The sequence below is a fragment of the Mustela putorius genome, unplaced genomic scaffold, assembly GCF_011764305.1.
Source record: "Mustela putorius furo isolate JIRA1106 unplaced genomic scaffold, ASM1176430v1.1 tig00003836_pilon_pilon_pilon, whole genome shotgun sequence".
NCBI lineage: Eukaryota > Metazoa > Chordata > Mammalia > Carnivora > Mustelidae > Mustela > Mustela putorius.
This window is the reverse complement of record NW_025421989.1, coordinates 14,740,103-14,752,220: the sequence shown is the minus strand read 5'-3', so window position 1 is coordinate 14,752,220 and position 12,118 is coordinate 14,740,103. Positions and strand designations below refer to the sequence as shown.

Below are 12,118 nucleotides of genomic sequence, written 5' to 3'. Positions count from 1 at the left end.
CTCCTTGGACCACATGCGCTTGCGCAAACCACATCTGTCAGACTTGGCCTGAAAGAAGGAGATGGAGTGGAATCTCACACTCGGTTAAGGGCAGCGTGTGAGGCTAGGATCATAGGGTCGCTCTGCTGGGTTTTAGCCTGCCTAATAACTGATCACCTCATTCCCAAGAAGGTGCAGCACAAAAGCCAGCTACTGTCTAGTTTAGTGCATTAAGATCTGCGGCTACAGGTCTGATTCTCACCCCCAAAGGGAAAACATCTCTCATTTCCGTTTAGATTGAACAGTATCTGTGACCATACTACTCAACGTCTGGTCTGCAGGCCTGTACCTTCACCATCAGCTGGGCACTTGTGAGAAATGCCCACTTTGAGGCCCCATGCTGATCCCTGGAATCAGAACGTGCATTTCAGCAAGGCCTCAAGGTGGTTCCTGTGCACAACGGCTGAGTTTAAGGAGTGCTGACCTATGAGGGATGCACTTGCTGCTAGGGACTAGAATACAATAAGAATTCTCCCAGTATCAAGAATGAGATTCTGCAATTTGAAAATTTCATACTGTTTTTCCAATTGCTTTTCAGTTTTTTCAGTTCCATGAATTGATTATTTGTCACTTATCTTTCCACGGCAGGATGACTTAACCGTGAGATGTGTATTTTGGGACTTGGGCAGAAATGGTAGGTACCAGTCGTACCTTTTTCAGTCTCGAGTGGGCGGGGGTGGAGAAGAGGAAGAAGGGGCAATCATTGAGACCATGGCCTCGCTGACGGGACAGATACTCTTCCCAATACCACCAGGTGGCCGAGGAGGCTGGTCGTCGGATGGCTGCTCTGTGAAAGACAGGAAGCAGAACGAGACCGTCTGTACGTGCAGCCACCTTACAAGCTTTGGCGTCCTACTGGTAATGACCCATGCTACATGGCTTTTGACTCTGGGTCTGCGGGACAGCCAGGCTTCCCGACATGATGTCTAATGTGATGGATGAATTTGATCAGCAGATAGGATATTGTAGCAAACTTACAAAACAATGAAATTACTCCTCCAATGAGCAAATGCACTTGAAAGATAATAACTTGGGGTGCTGGGATGGCTCAGTCAGTTTAGTGTCGGCTCTCAGGTCAGGTCATGATTCCAGGGTCCTGGGATCAAGCCTCGGGCGTGTCAGCCTCCCTGCTCAGCGGGGAGCCTGCTTCTCCCTCTGTGGCTCCCCCTGCTTGTGCTCTCTTTCTCTCTGTCTCTCTCTCAAGTAAATAAAATCTTTTTAAGAAAAGAAAAAGAAAGATAGTATTTGACAGTGGAATGTTTGCTTTCCCCCCAGTCTATTTTTACACATAAATTTTCCTCTTTTAAATAACAGCGCCTAGGGGATTCAGATTAAAATGGGTAAGAAAAATTGTTTAGTTTGCATTGCCCTTTAAACCCTCCTTTTTTTTTTTTTTTAAAAGATTTTATTTATTTATTTGAGAGAGAGAAAGAGAGAGAGCTGGAGCGGGCAGGAGAGGGAGAAGCAGGCTCCCTGCCCAGCAGGGAGCCCGACACAGGACTGGATCTAAGACCCTGAGATCATGACCAGAGCCAGGCAGATGTTTCACCAACTGAGCCACCCAGGCACCGCAGTTTAAATTTTTCATAAAGGGCGTCTGGGTGGCTCAGTCATGCCTTTGGCTCTGGTCATGATCCCAGGGTCCTGGGATTGAGCCCCGCATCCGGCTCCCTGTTTGGCAAGAAGCCTGCTTCTCCCTCTCCCCCTCCCCCTGCTTATGTTCCCTTGCTTGCTGTGTCTCTGTCAAATAAACAAAATCTTTAAAAACATTGCTTTTTTCATAAAAAGCTCTGTCCTCAGTTTTCTTATGTAATCTCTCCAACAGTCCTATGAGACAGGCGGAATGGGGTGTTGTTACTGTTATAGGAAGCTGGAATTAAGACTTTGGATGGCCAGTGTCCTAGTAATAGAACTAAGAAGTGGAAGAGTCTGAAGCCAAATTCAGGTCATTAGGCTCCTAGCCCAGTGCTTTCCCAGTGCATCGTAAGCAGCCGCCTCACTGACCGGACGGATTCTCTTCCCAACACTGACAGCTGGCCAAGGAGGCTGGTCGGGTGGCTGCTCTGGGAAAGTGGAATGAAACCGGCTGTACCTCTCACATACATGGGCTATGGAGTCCACCAGACCAGAATTTGGGGCCCGGCTCCTCCATTTCATACTTGGGTGCCCTTGGGCAAATTATTGACCCTCTCTGGGCCTCGGTTTCACTATTTTTATGTGATGATAATAATTGGGTCTACCTTGTAGGTTTGTTGACTAAACTATGGATGGGCACTTCGAATACTCTAATAATATTATTATTACTGGTTATTATTGGTTTATAATAATAAATGTAAACCATGGCTCTTTAATGTATTGAAAATATTTGGTCTTGAAAGCAGTGTTTTATTTTGCAGGATCTATCTCGGACATCCTTGCCACCTTCTCAGATGATGGCTCTGACGTTTATCACCTATATTGGTTGTGGGCTTTCATCAATTTTTCTGTCAGTTACTCTGGTAACCTACTTAGCCTTTGAGTGAGTATCCACACAAGACACTTGGGGTGTAGGATGCAGCACCCATCTCCACTGCCAAAATGTATCATGTGTGCTCCTTGGCTTACCATCCAGTGGTGCCACCTGTATGCGAAACTTCGTGGGACTTTTTGGTTAAAATGCTTACTTCCTTCTACTAGTTTGTACACTTAGTGAAGGCAGAGATTGTCTTTTTTTTTTTTTTTTTTTTTAATTAGCAATAATCACGCCTCGGATAAACCTCATTGGCTACAATACTGCCACTGTGCAAAGCTTTTTGTAAAAAAAAGATTTTATTTATTTATTTGACAGAGAGACCACAAGTAGGCAGAGAGGCAGGCAGAGAGAGGAAGGGAAGCAGGCTCCCTGCTGAGCAGAGAGCCCGATGCAGGGCTCGATCCCAGGACCCTGGGATCATGACCTGAGCCGAAGGCAGAGGCTTTAACCCACTGAGCCACCCAGGTGCCCCAGAGGTTGTGTCTTAATCATCTTTTTACCCTAGAATGATGCCTGCTGCCTAGCTGACATCAGGTGTAAAATGAAAGATGGAGGCAGACCTTGAAACTCAAGAGCTTCTCATCTGATGATAGACCATAGCTTTGCCTACAGCATAAGAGCTCTCAAGTTACTGAGTTTCTAAGTCATACTGAGTAAACAAAAGATTAAAAACAGTAGCAGGTATGAGGATGAAGAAGAATAAGAGGCATAAGACCTCCCTGAAAAAGATCGATATTTCATGAGTGCAGTTTTGTAAGTCCAACCAGAATGCATTACAAATAATGGCATCTTCTTCTTGGCTTACATGAAGGGTCCCTTTGGTCATTTTGGAATGTGGGGGGGTGTGTGGGGGGCGGATTCCAACAAATTCTGTTGGGAAAACAAGAAAATAGGCACTTTCAATACATTAACTAAATTAAAGAGTATGTAAGTTCTGGGGTTTGGATTTTGGACACTGCTTAGGAAATGTAGAAATTGACTTGCAGTGCCAAACTGAGGGTTAATAGGATTAATGAGACTAAATGACCATCAGGCCAGCCATGACTCAGAATGATTTTACCAGGTCCCAATTTCTCACACATAGACATGCACATGTCATCAGTTCGCTCTGATTTCCTCTGCCTCTTTCATTTAGCTATAGTTTAAACTCTTCTTTCCATGATCTCATTTTAACTAATAGCATAATAGGGGATCTGGTTCGGTTTTGAAGATCTGAATGTAGGAGAAGCAACAGCAGTGCTTTTCAAAGTCATTTGGGGAGAAATGAGGGTGGGCACTCGATCGATTCCACTACAAATTACTTAAAAGGATGGGTCAGCCGTCAGCACGTGAAAGGTTCTCCGGAACTGTGAATAGAGATTTTCCATATTGTTAGGACAGCAGATACTCTGATTCGGGTTTTCCTTTGTTGCTCTTTGGGTTGCTGAGTTTTAATGCCTGCCCCCAGCCCCACCGGGACACACACAGGGAAGAAATTGAGGCATACAGACCTTGACCAAAGAACACAAATACATTTCTTAGATATGCTCACATAAGGCTTGTCAGATTGCGGTGCTAATTCTTTTCTTGTCCTCTCCTTTTAGGAAGCTTCGGAGGGATTATCCTTCCAAAATCCTCATCCAGCTGTGTGCGGCTCTGCTCCTACTGAACCTGGTGTTCCTCTTGGACTCGTGGATAGCTCTGTACGACATGCGAGGCCTCTGCATCTCCGTGGCTGTATTTCTGCACTATTTTCTGTTGGTCTCATTCACCTGGATGGGCCTGGAAGCATTCCACATGTATCTGGCCCTTGTGAAAGTGTTTAATACTTACATCCGGAAATACATCCTCAAATTCTGCATTGTTGGTTGGGGTATGTATAATTTGGCTTGCACATTGCCTGGGCTTTCTCCAAAGCTCTTGCTGTGCTATTCTGGTTTTTCATCAGGTAGAGACAATAGTAAAGCAGGTCCTACTTAGCAGGTTTCTTAAACAGCTGCATTGTCCTTAAATGGTGCCCTGCCCAAAGGGCAACCTTGTCCAGTCTCTCTCTCTTTTTTCTTTTTTAGGATTTGTCTATTTGTTTTAGAGGGGCGGGCAGAGGGAGAGGGAGAGAGAACCTTGAGCAGACTCTGTGCTGAGTGCAGAGCCCAGTGTGGGTCTCGATGTCATAACCCTGTCAGGTAATCTAACCTGTGCTTGAACACTTCTGTTATTAGGGAGCTCATTCTCTTTGTTAAAAAAAGAAAAAATTCAACTGGCTAAATTTTACAGATCTTATTAGCTCTATTCAGGGAATTCATGAATCAATAGCATCCAGTTTAGCAGACAGAAAGGAGCTGTACAGGGGCGCCTGGGTGGCTCAGTGGGTTAAAGCCTCTGCCTTCGGCTCAGGCCATGATCCCAGGGTCTTGGGATCAAGCCCTGCATGGGGGAGGGGTGTCTCTGCTCAGCAGGGAGCCTGCTTCCTCCTCTCTCTTTGCATGACTCTGCCTATTTGTGATCTCTGTCAAACAAATAAAATAAATAAATAAAATCTTAAAAAAAAAAAGGAGTTGTACAAAAGGAAAGATGTTGACAGGCAAAAGGAAACAGGAATAACCAAGTTATGCTAGGCAAAAAAGCAAGTTTGTTATGGCCAGGTTCCTTTCCTTTAGGGGATGACAGAAGTGTCCATCAGGCAGATTACCTAACTAGCGCTAATAATGTGATTCCCGGTTTAAGATTCCATTTCTGGGAGAGCTGAAATTGTAATTAAGTCAAGTCTCAGTTTCATGACCCGGGGCTTGCCATAAGTGACTCAATTCTAGGTCTGTTGTCTGGTTTTTAATACCTTACGAAGCAGCCAATAACCATTTTCTAAAGCCCTACAGCTCTGATTTCCCATTAAGTTCACTTGGCTCTCCGGCGGCACTCACCCAGTGGTCTTATTTTTGCTTTGTGAGGCAAAAAAATAATAAGCTGATTCCTCTCTGCCAAAGAGCCCTTTCGATAATCTACAAGTAGTATAGAACACTGTGAAAAATGCCGTTTTTCCATGTATTTTCATATAAGTAACCCCATGAAAGACAAGCCTGTGAAGTTACCACAAGGCAATTTATTGCTAACACCAGGTAAGGAAACCAGCTTAAAGTGATGACGTGGTTTACCCAATTCACATAGTTTGAGAGCAGCCCTGCCGGGCTTTCTGATTTCTCATGCGTGTCCTTTCCACTGAATTAGAGCCGCCATCCCTCCGTGTCTTCTTTCTCAGGCTAAATATTCCTTCAGCTGTTCTCTACACAGCAGTACCGCAGACCCTTTACCACTCTTGTCACCCACCTGTCATTATATCTCTGTTAAGAATAACAGAACATCTTTCCAGAGAGATGAGTCGCTTCTTCCTAGAAAAATCAAGCACCGCTTCTGACATTGGGCATGGATTCAGTCTTTGTGGAATATCAAACGGCCACATTCTCGGTCCTGGGCAAGTTCCACGACCCCAGGATTTTCTTTTTAGGAAAGTGTTTCACTTAGGAAGTCATCGTATATTAGTGTCTCTGTAAGGTACAAATACAAAAGAATTCAATGAAATATTATGTTACACTGTACCAGGTGCCCCAACTTATGAGGAAGAATTGTTTTTTTATTTCCCAGACACTTGAGATTGGATGTCAGGCTGGTCTTTATGCCCAGAGTGTGAGCTGTCTGCATGGAGTCGGCTGAGGGGTGATGGGATGGGGGTGAAAGGGATTCCTTCCCAACCCAATGCCATTTTAAACTGGGAAGAGCCTTCTCATTGTGCTGCTGCTTTGTGGAAGCACCAGTAAGCCCTTGAAAGAGCCAGTATGGCGGCAGTCAGCACCCCCAGATCAACCGGGTCTGCTCCCCAGTCCGTCAGTGGGTTCCAGATAATCAGTGAAGGATTTGGGGTTCATAATGGAAGATTTGCCAGGAGTGGCTGATAACCCTACTCTGTTGTTTACATTTTCGAGTCTTTTACTTTGCTGGCCATCTGAGCCTCAAAATTACATTCCAGGTGTGTGTAAGTTAAGGGTAACTCGAGCTACTGTAGCCGACCAAAAACAACAACAACAAAAAACCTCAGAAGAAGATAATTTCTCACACACAGTCCAGTTAGCAGGACCAGAGAGGTCTGTGGTCTCGAGGTTAGTCAGGATCCAAGGTATTGGAAACTCTCCCTCAGGACAGGGCTTCCAAAGTTGCCATGAATTTGAGAGAAGAAAGAGTGGAGGATCTCCTATAGGAAGTTTCTGTGGGACAAGCATAGAGGTAGAGCAGAGCACTTTTGTCAATATCTCATTGGCCATAACCTGGTAACGTGGCCACATACACCGAGCTGCAAAGCAGGCTGGGAGAGGTCCAGCCGCGTGCCAAGGAGAAGGAGAAGCAGGGTTTGCCGAACAGCTCACCAGTCTGCTACCTGAGGAAAATAGAACGTGATCTCCAGTCTTTCTTTTCAACACCTTGGTTACTAGAACTCCGTGTGACTGATGTTTTCCCATCCCCCAGGGGTACCAGCTGTGGTCGTGACCATCGTCTTGGCTATATCCCCAAGTAACTATGGCCTCGGATCCTATGGGAAATTCCCCAATGGCTCACCTGATGACTTGTGAGTACAAAGCCCCTGAGGGAATGTTAAGTGAACTGGAAAACAGAATTCTCCAAGAAAGTGGAGTATGTAATCGGCGTATCGACTCCGACTCTCATCCTAATAAAATCCAGTCTTCTCAGTTATGTGTGTAATGAGATAAGCTAGTCAGAAATGCCACGCTCCTACTTAAGTATAAAAAAAACGAATTGGAAGTATTTTGAAAATACTTTTCTAAGCCTCTGATAAAAAGGAAATACTAGCTACCAGTAAAGACTCATGGATAGAGTTGCTAAGATTTAAAGGGGATAAAATCCTGAATGTTTCCAAAGAATAAGTTTTAAATACTTCTAATCACCAAGCGTCCTAAAATAAACTCCTCGTGTTTTGTTTTTTTTTTCCTTTGAGCTTTAAGTGGTGGTTGGAGGGCAGGCGGTTTTATCTTTTTTTTTTCTCTTATACTTTTAGGAGATGTCTCAGTAAAACGATAAAGATTCATTGTATCATTTTGAACCATATTTCAGCACTGTAATATGTTCCCCATTGTTTTTCCCCCCAAATTCCAGTTGCTGGATCAACAGCAATGCTGTATTCTATATTACAGTTGTGGGATATTTCTGTGTGATATTTTTGCTGAACGTCAGCATGTTCATCGTGGTCCTGGTTCAGCTCTGTCGAATTAAAAAGAAGAAACAACTGGGAGCCCAGCGGAAAACCAGTATTCAAGACCTCAGGAGCGTTGCCGGCCTTACGTTTTTACTGGGCATCACTTGGGGTTTTGCCTTCTTCGCCTGGGGACCAGTTAACGTCACTTTCATGTATCTCTTCGCCATCTTTAACACCTTACAAGGTGAGCTCTACAGCGCCAGCCGGGCATGAATGATCCCAGTCGAGCTGACAATGTCTAAGAGTTAGAGTATCTTTGAAGTGGCTCATTTCGGAGCTTAAGACTTGTTGAAAACAGATTCATCTCCGGAAAAGGGGGCTTGGAGATCCTTGGAAGAAACGGGTACTTTTTTCCTCCTCCTCCATAACCACAAATGTCCCAGTGACTTCTGGCTGCGCCTGCCTTCTAGATCTGTTTGATGTGAAGACAATGAGAAACCTGAAGTCAAAAGATAGAGCCAAGTGGCCACAGCCAGGCCCAGTGACTCTTATTAACTGTATAAAAGATTTGTCAGCACTAATTAATTTTCAATGGAGGTATTTGGGCATTAAATGCTAAGCAGGCTAATAGGTTTACATAACAATAACGATAATTCATGTCCCTTGGTTTCCTTTTTTTTTTTTTTTTAAAGATTTTTATTTATTTATTTGACAGAGAGAGATCACAAGTAGGCAGAGAGGCAGGCAGAGAGAGAAGGAGAAGCAAAATCCCTGCTGAGCAGAGAGCCCGATGCGGGGCTCGATCCCAGGACCCTGAGATCATGACCTGAGCCGAAGGCAGCGGCTCAACCCACTGAGCCACCCGGCGCCCTCCCTTGGTTTCCTTTTATTCCAAATCTGCTGGGATGCCTTTCCATTCATCCTGGTCTCCCTGTTTCATCTTTTCCTTCCTGTTGTTCTTAGCTCCTAGCTCCCACAGGGTCCTCCCCGCCCACCCAGCAGTTCTTTCTGGCAGTAGATGGTTTTGCCGGTTTTCAAAGAAATCCCAAGCTGAGATTGAATTCAAATGCCTCATTCGGAGGAAGCCATTTAATATACTTGTTGGTTACATGGTTTGTTAGATTTTTTTAAAAAAAGATTTTGTGTATTTAGAGATTTATTTATTATTTGAGAGAGAGAGAGAGAGAGAGAGAGAGGAGGGGCTGAGGATCAAGATCAAGATCCCAGGCGCCCCTGTTAATTTTAACTCACAATGTATCAGTTCCTGAACTAGTATATCCAGGTGTTCTACATAGTATTAAACAATAGTATATCCAGGTGTTCTACTACATAGTATTAAACAGGAAAGTTTTATGTGCCATAATGGCGTGCTAAAAGAAAAAAAGAAATATGCCCAAATCACACTAATCACAAACACAAAAGCAAGGTACCTATCCTCATATTTGTTGCGGAAACCGATCCTGCTTCTAGCTCTTCATTTCCCCCAGAATGTCTTCTCATTTGAATAGGAATAAATGAAAGGAATGCGTCCCTTCATTTACAAAAGGGAACTGAAGCCTAATTCACTGGGCTTTGGGGTTTAGGAAAGCTGAGTGTAGGTTCTGAGTTGGGACTTAGGTAGGCCCATCTGGATCGCTCTCATACCTGCCATTTTTCCTCTTCTGCAGCCAACGGGCTGCCCAAGGGTGGCCGATAAAGAGGGGTGAGCGGTAGTCAAGATGGCAGGTTCCAGGATGGGCACGTGTAGTGTACTGGAAGGAAACCTGACCCTTAAAAGGAAGATTTTACAAGATCGATTGGGGTTTCAGGAGAGGGAGAGTTCAGAAGTCGCCCCTTCATTCGGTAAATATTTATGGGCAAAAGCCTTGAGCCGTGGTAGTAGCTTGGGGCCCTGTGTTGCAGGACCAGGAAGAAGGTGGGTTAGGAGGAGGCAGAACCCGAGTCCTTCTTCACGTCTGTAGTGTTGCTCTCTTTGTGGCCAGGACACCAGTGGGAAATTTCCTTGAACAGATTAGAGGGAGCCTGGAAGGCAGACAAGGGCATCACTGTGGGGCACCGGGCTTGGGAGGACGAGGGAAGGGCCCAGGCAAAGGACTCTGCTGAGGGCCGGAGAAGAGGAACTGGGGCTTTGAGAGCCAGGAGGATGTGGCACTTGACAGGGCATGAAGACGGAACATAAATATGGAAGCGTGAGAAGGAGGAGCCTAGGTCTGAGCTGGCATCCTGAGGGGAGTGGAGGACTTGTACTTGGAAAGATCGAGAATGCCAAGGATAGGATATGAGAGGAGAGACCGTTGAATTTCGGAAACGGGGAGTTACCGTTCCTCTCATAAGTTTTTATCTTACAAAGAGAGTCTCTTCAGGGTGCCTTCCAATAGCAGACTTTCTAAACGCTTTGAACTTTTTTTTTTTTTTTTCCAATTTGCAAAATTTCACTTTGCCTATGGCTGCCAAAGATTTTATCTTTGTGCAAAGGAAGCTCAGGTCTCAGTCTGGGATTACATTACAGGTTGGTTTGTTTATTTCTCCTCCATAGGATTTTTCATATTCATCTTTTACTGCGTAGCAAAAGAGAACGTCAGAAAGCAATGGAGGCGGTATCTTTGTTGTGGAAAGTTACGGCTGGCTGAAAATTCTGGTAAAGATTGACCTTTTTCTCCCTTAAATCTTGAGGAAAAGACAGAAGTTAAGATCTAAAGCAATCCATGCCAGAGGGCTGTCGGATCAGGAAATCAATGAACGGATTCCAATTGTGAACATTAGGGGGAAAAGCTGTGGTGAATTAAAAAGTAATTGCTTATAATCTGGGAATTTTGTGAACAGTAGGATTAACGGGCTCATTGGTTCTTAAATGAAACGAGAGGTCAATTTTTCCTTTTGAGCTCAGGTTTTCCGTTTCTCCGAAGTCATTTGTCTTATTTCCCTTTAGAACTTGGTAAGCATTGGCTCAACCTGGGGGGGGGGGGTGAAACAGGTGATGAGGACTCTGGAGAGCATGTGTCCGGGATGAGCTCTCAGCACGTGTGGAAGGGCTAAGTCACTATGGCGTACCCCTGAAACTAATAGTGCACTATATGTCAACGAACTGGACTTAAAAGCATTAAAAGAATTCTATAATTCTTTAATAGAGCATATTAGTTTCTTATTTGAAAAGACCAAAAAAAAAACCACCTTTGGCTCAAATGTTTTTTTCTACAGGTCCTGGTTGTCTGTTGCTTAATTTGTTAGTGGGCCAGACGTCGTGTAGGAGTTTTAGCATACCTTGGTTATTTTGAAGTTATTTTCAGGCGTTCCCTGTGTTGCAGAGCAAATGGCTCCTTTTCAAGAAGATAAGAAAACTGAAGTACTGTTTGAAAATATAAATTCCTTTTACATGAATGCCACCTTTACCGTACAGCAGAGGCCTGCTGGCAGTAGATTTGCCCTCAGAAAATGGCAATACATATAGTCTGGTCCTGTTAAGTCATATAAGAGCCACCCATCGCCACAACACAGTTCTTGTGTTCCTTTTTTAAAGATTTTATTTATTCCTTTGAGAGAGAGAGTCAGAGCACACACAAAGGGCGAGCTGTACAGGGAGAGGGAGAAGCAGACTCCCCACTGAGCAGGGAGCCTGATGCAGGACTCCATCCCAGAACCCCGGGATCATGACCCAAGCTGAAGGCAGATACTTAACCCCCTGAGCCAGGCAGGCAGGAGCCCCATCTTGTGTTCTTCTTCTTCTTTTTTAAAGATTTTATTTATTTATTTGATAGACAGAGATCACAAGTAGGCAGAGAGGCAGGCAGAGAGAGATGGAGAAGCAGGCTCCCCGCTGAGCAGAAAGCCTGATGCCGGGGCTGGATCCCAGTATCCTAGGATCATGATCTGAGCCGAAGGCAGAGGCTTTAACCCACTGAGCCACCAGGCACCCCTAATCTTGTGTTCTTCTTAAGACCATCCTCAGCTCTGGGCAGTGCCTAATTCAGCGGCTATCTATAGACACAATCAAATCAGCGTGGCCTGAATGTAGGCTACTTTTAACTAGATGGTCCTTTAGAGGACAAAAAGGTAAATAGTCTGACATGCACACACATTTGATCACACAATTAGTGAAGTGTGTGACTCCTTTGTAAGAAGAGGCAGTGAGATGGGTTGCGAGAACGAGTTCCACTGTGATCTGTCTCTTGCATTTGAGCTTCAACATTCCGCCCTATTTCTCTGAAATGCTTATTCTGCTGTAGACTGGAGTAAAACTGCTACTAATGGTTTAAAGAAGCAGACTGTAAACCAAGGAGTGTCCAGCTCTTCAAATTCCTTACAGTCAAACAGTAACTCCACGCACTCCACCACGCTGCTGGTGAATACCGATTGCTCGGGCCTTGCGAGCGGCAACGGTACGTATCCCTCAA

General features: G+C 44.7%; 1 protein-coding gene and 1 pseudogene across 3 annotated transcripts in view; one reads left to right on the top strand and one right to left on the bottom strand.

The window, feature by feature from the left end:
• ADGRG2 (adhesion G protein-coupled receptor G2) overlaps positions 1-12,118 on the top strand; it is a 138,969-nt gene that overhangs the window by 121,216 nt on the left and 5,635 nt on the right. For all 3 annotated transcript variants that reach the window (XM_045089355.1, XM_045089356.1, XM_045089354.1), the window contains 8 exons: positions 628-673; positions 794-897; positions 2,436-2,557; positions 4,135-4,403; positions 7,043-7,142; positions 7,688-7,971; positions 10,264-10,365; positions 11,951-12,103. In XM_045089355.1, the coding sequence (XP_044945290.1) occupies positions 628-673; positions 794-897; positions 2,436-2,557; positions 4,135-4,403; positions 7,043-7,142; positions 7,688-7,971; positions 10,264-10,365; positions 11,951-12,103 (1,180 nt within the window). The remainder of the gene's footprint in view (positions 1-627; positions 674-793; positions 898-2,435; positions 2,558-4,134; positions 4,404-7,042; positions 7,143-7,687; positions 7,972-10,263; positions 10,366-11,950; positions 12,104-12,118) is intronic.
• Positions 2,722-2,829, bottom strand: LOC123394761 (annotated as a pseudogene).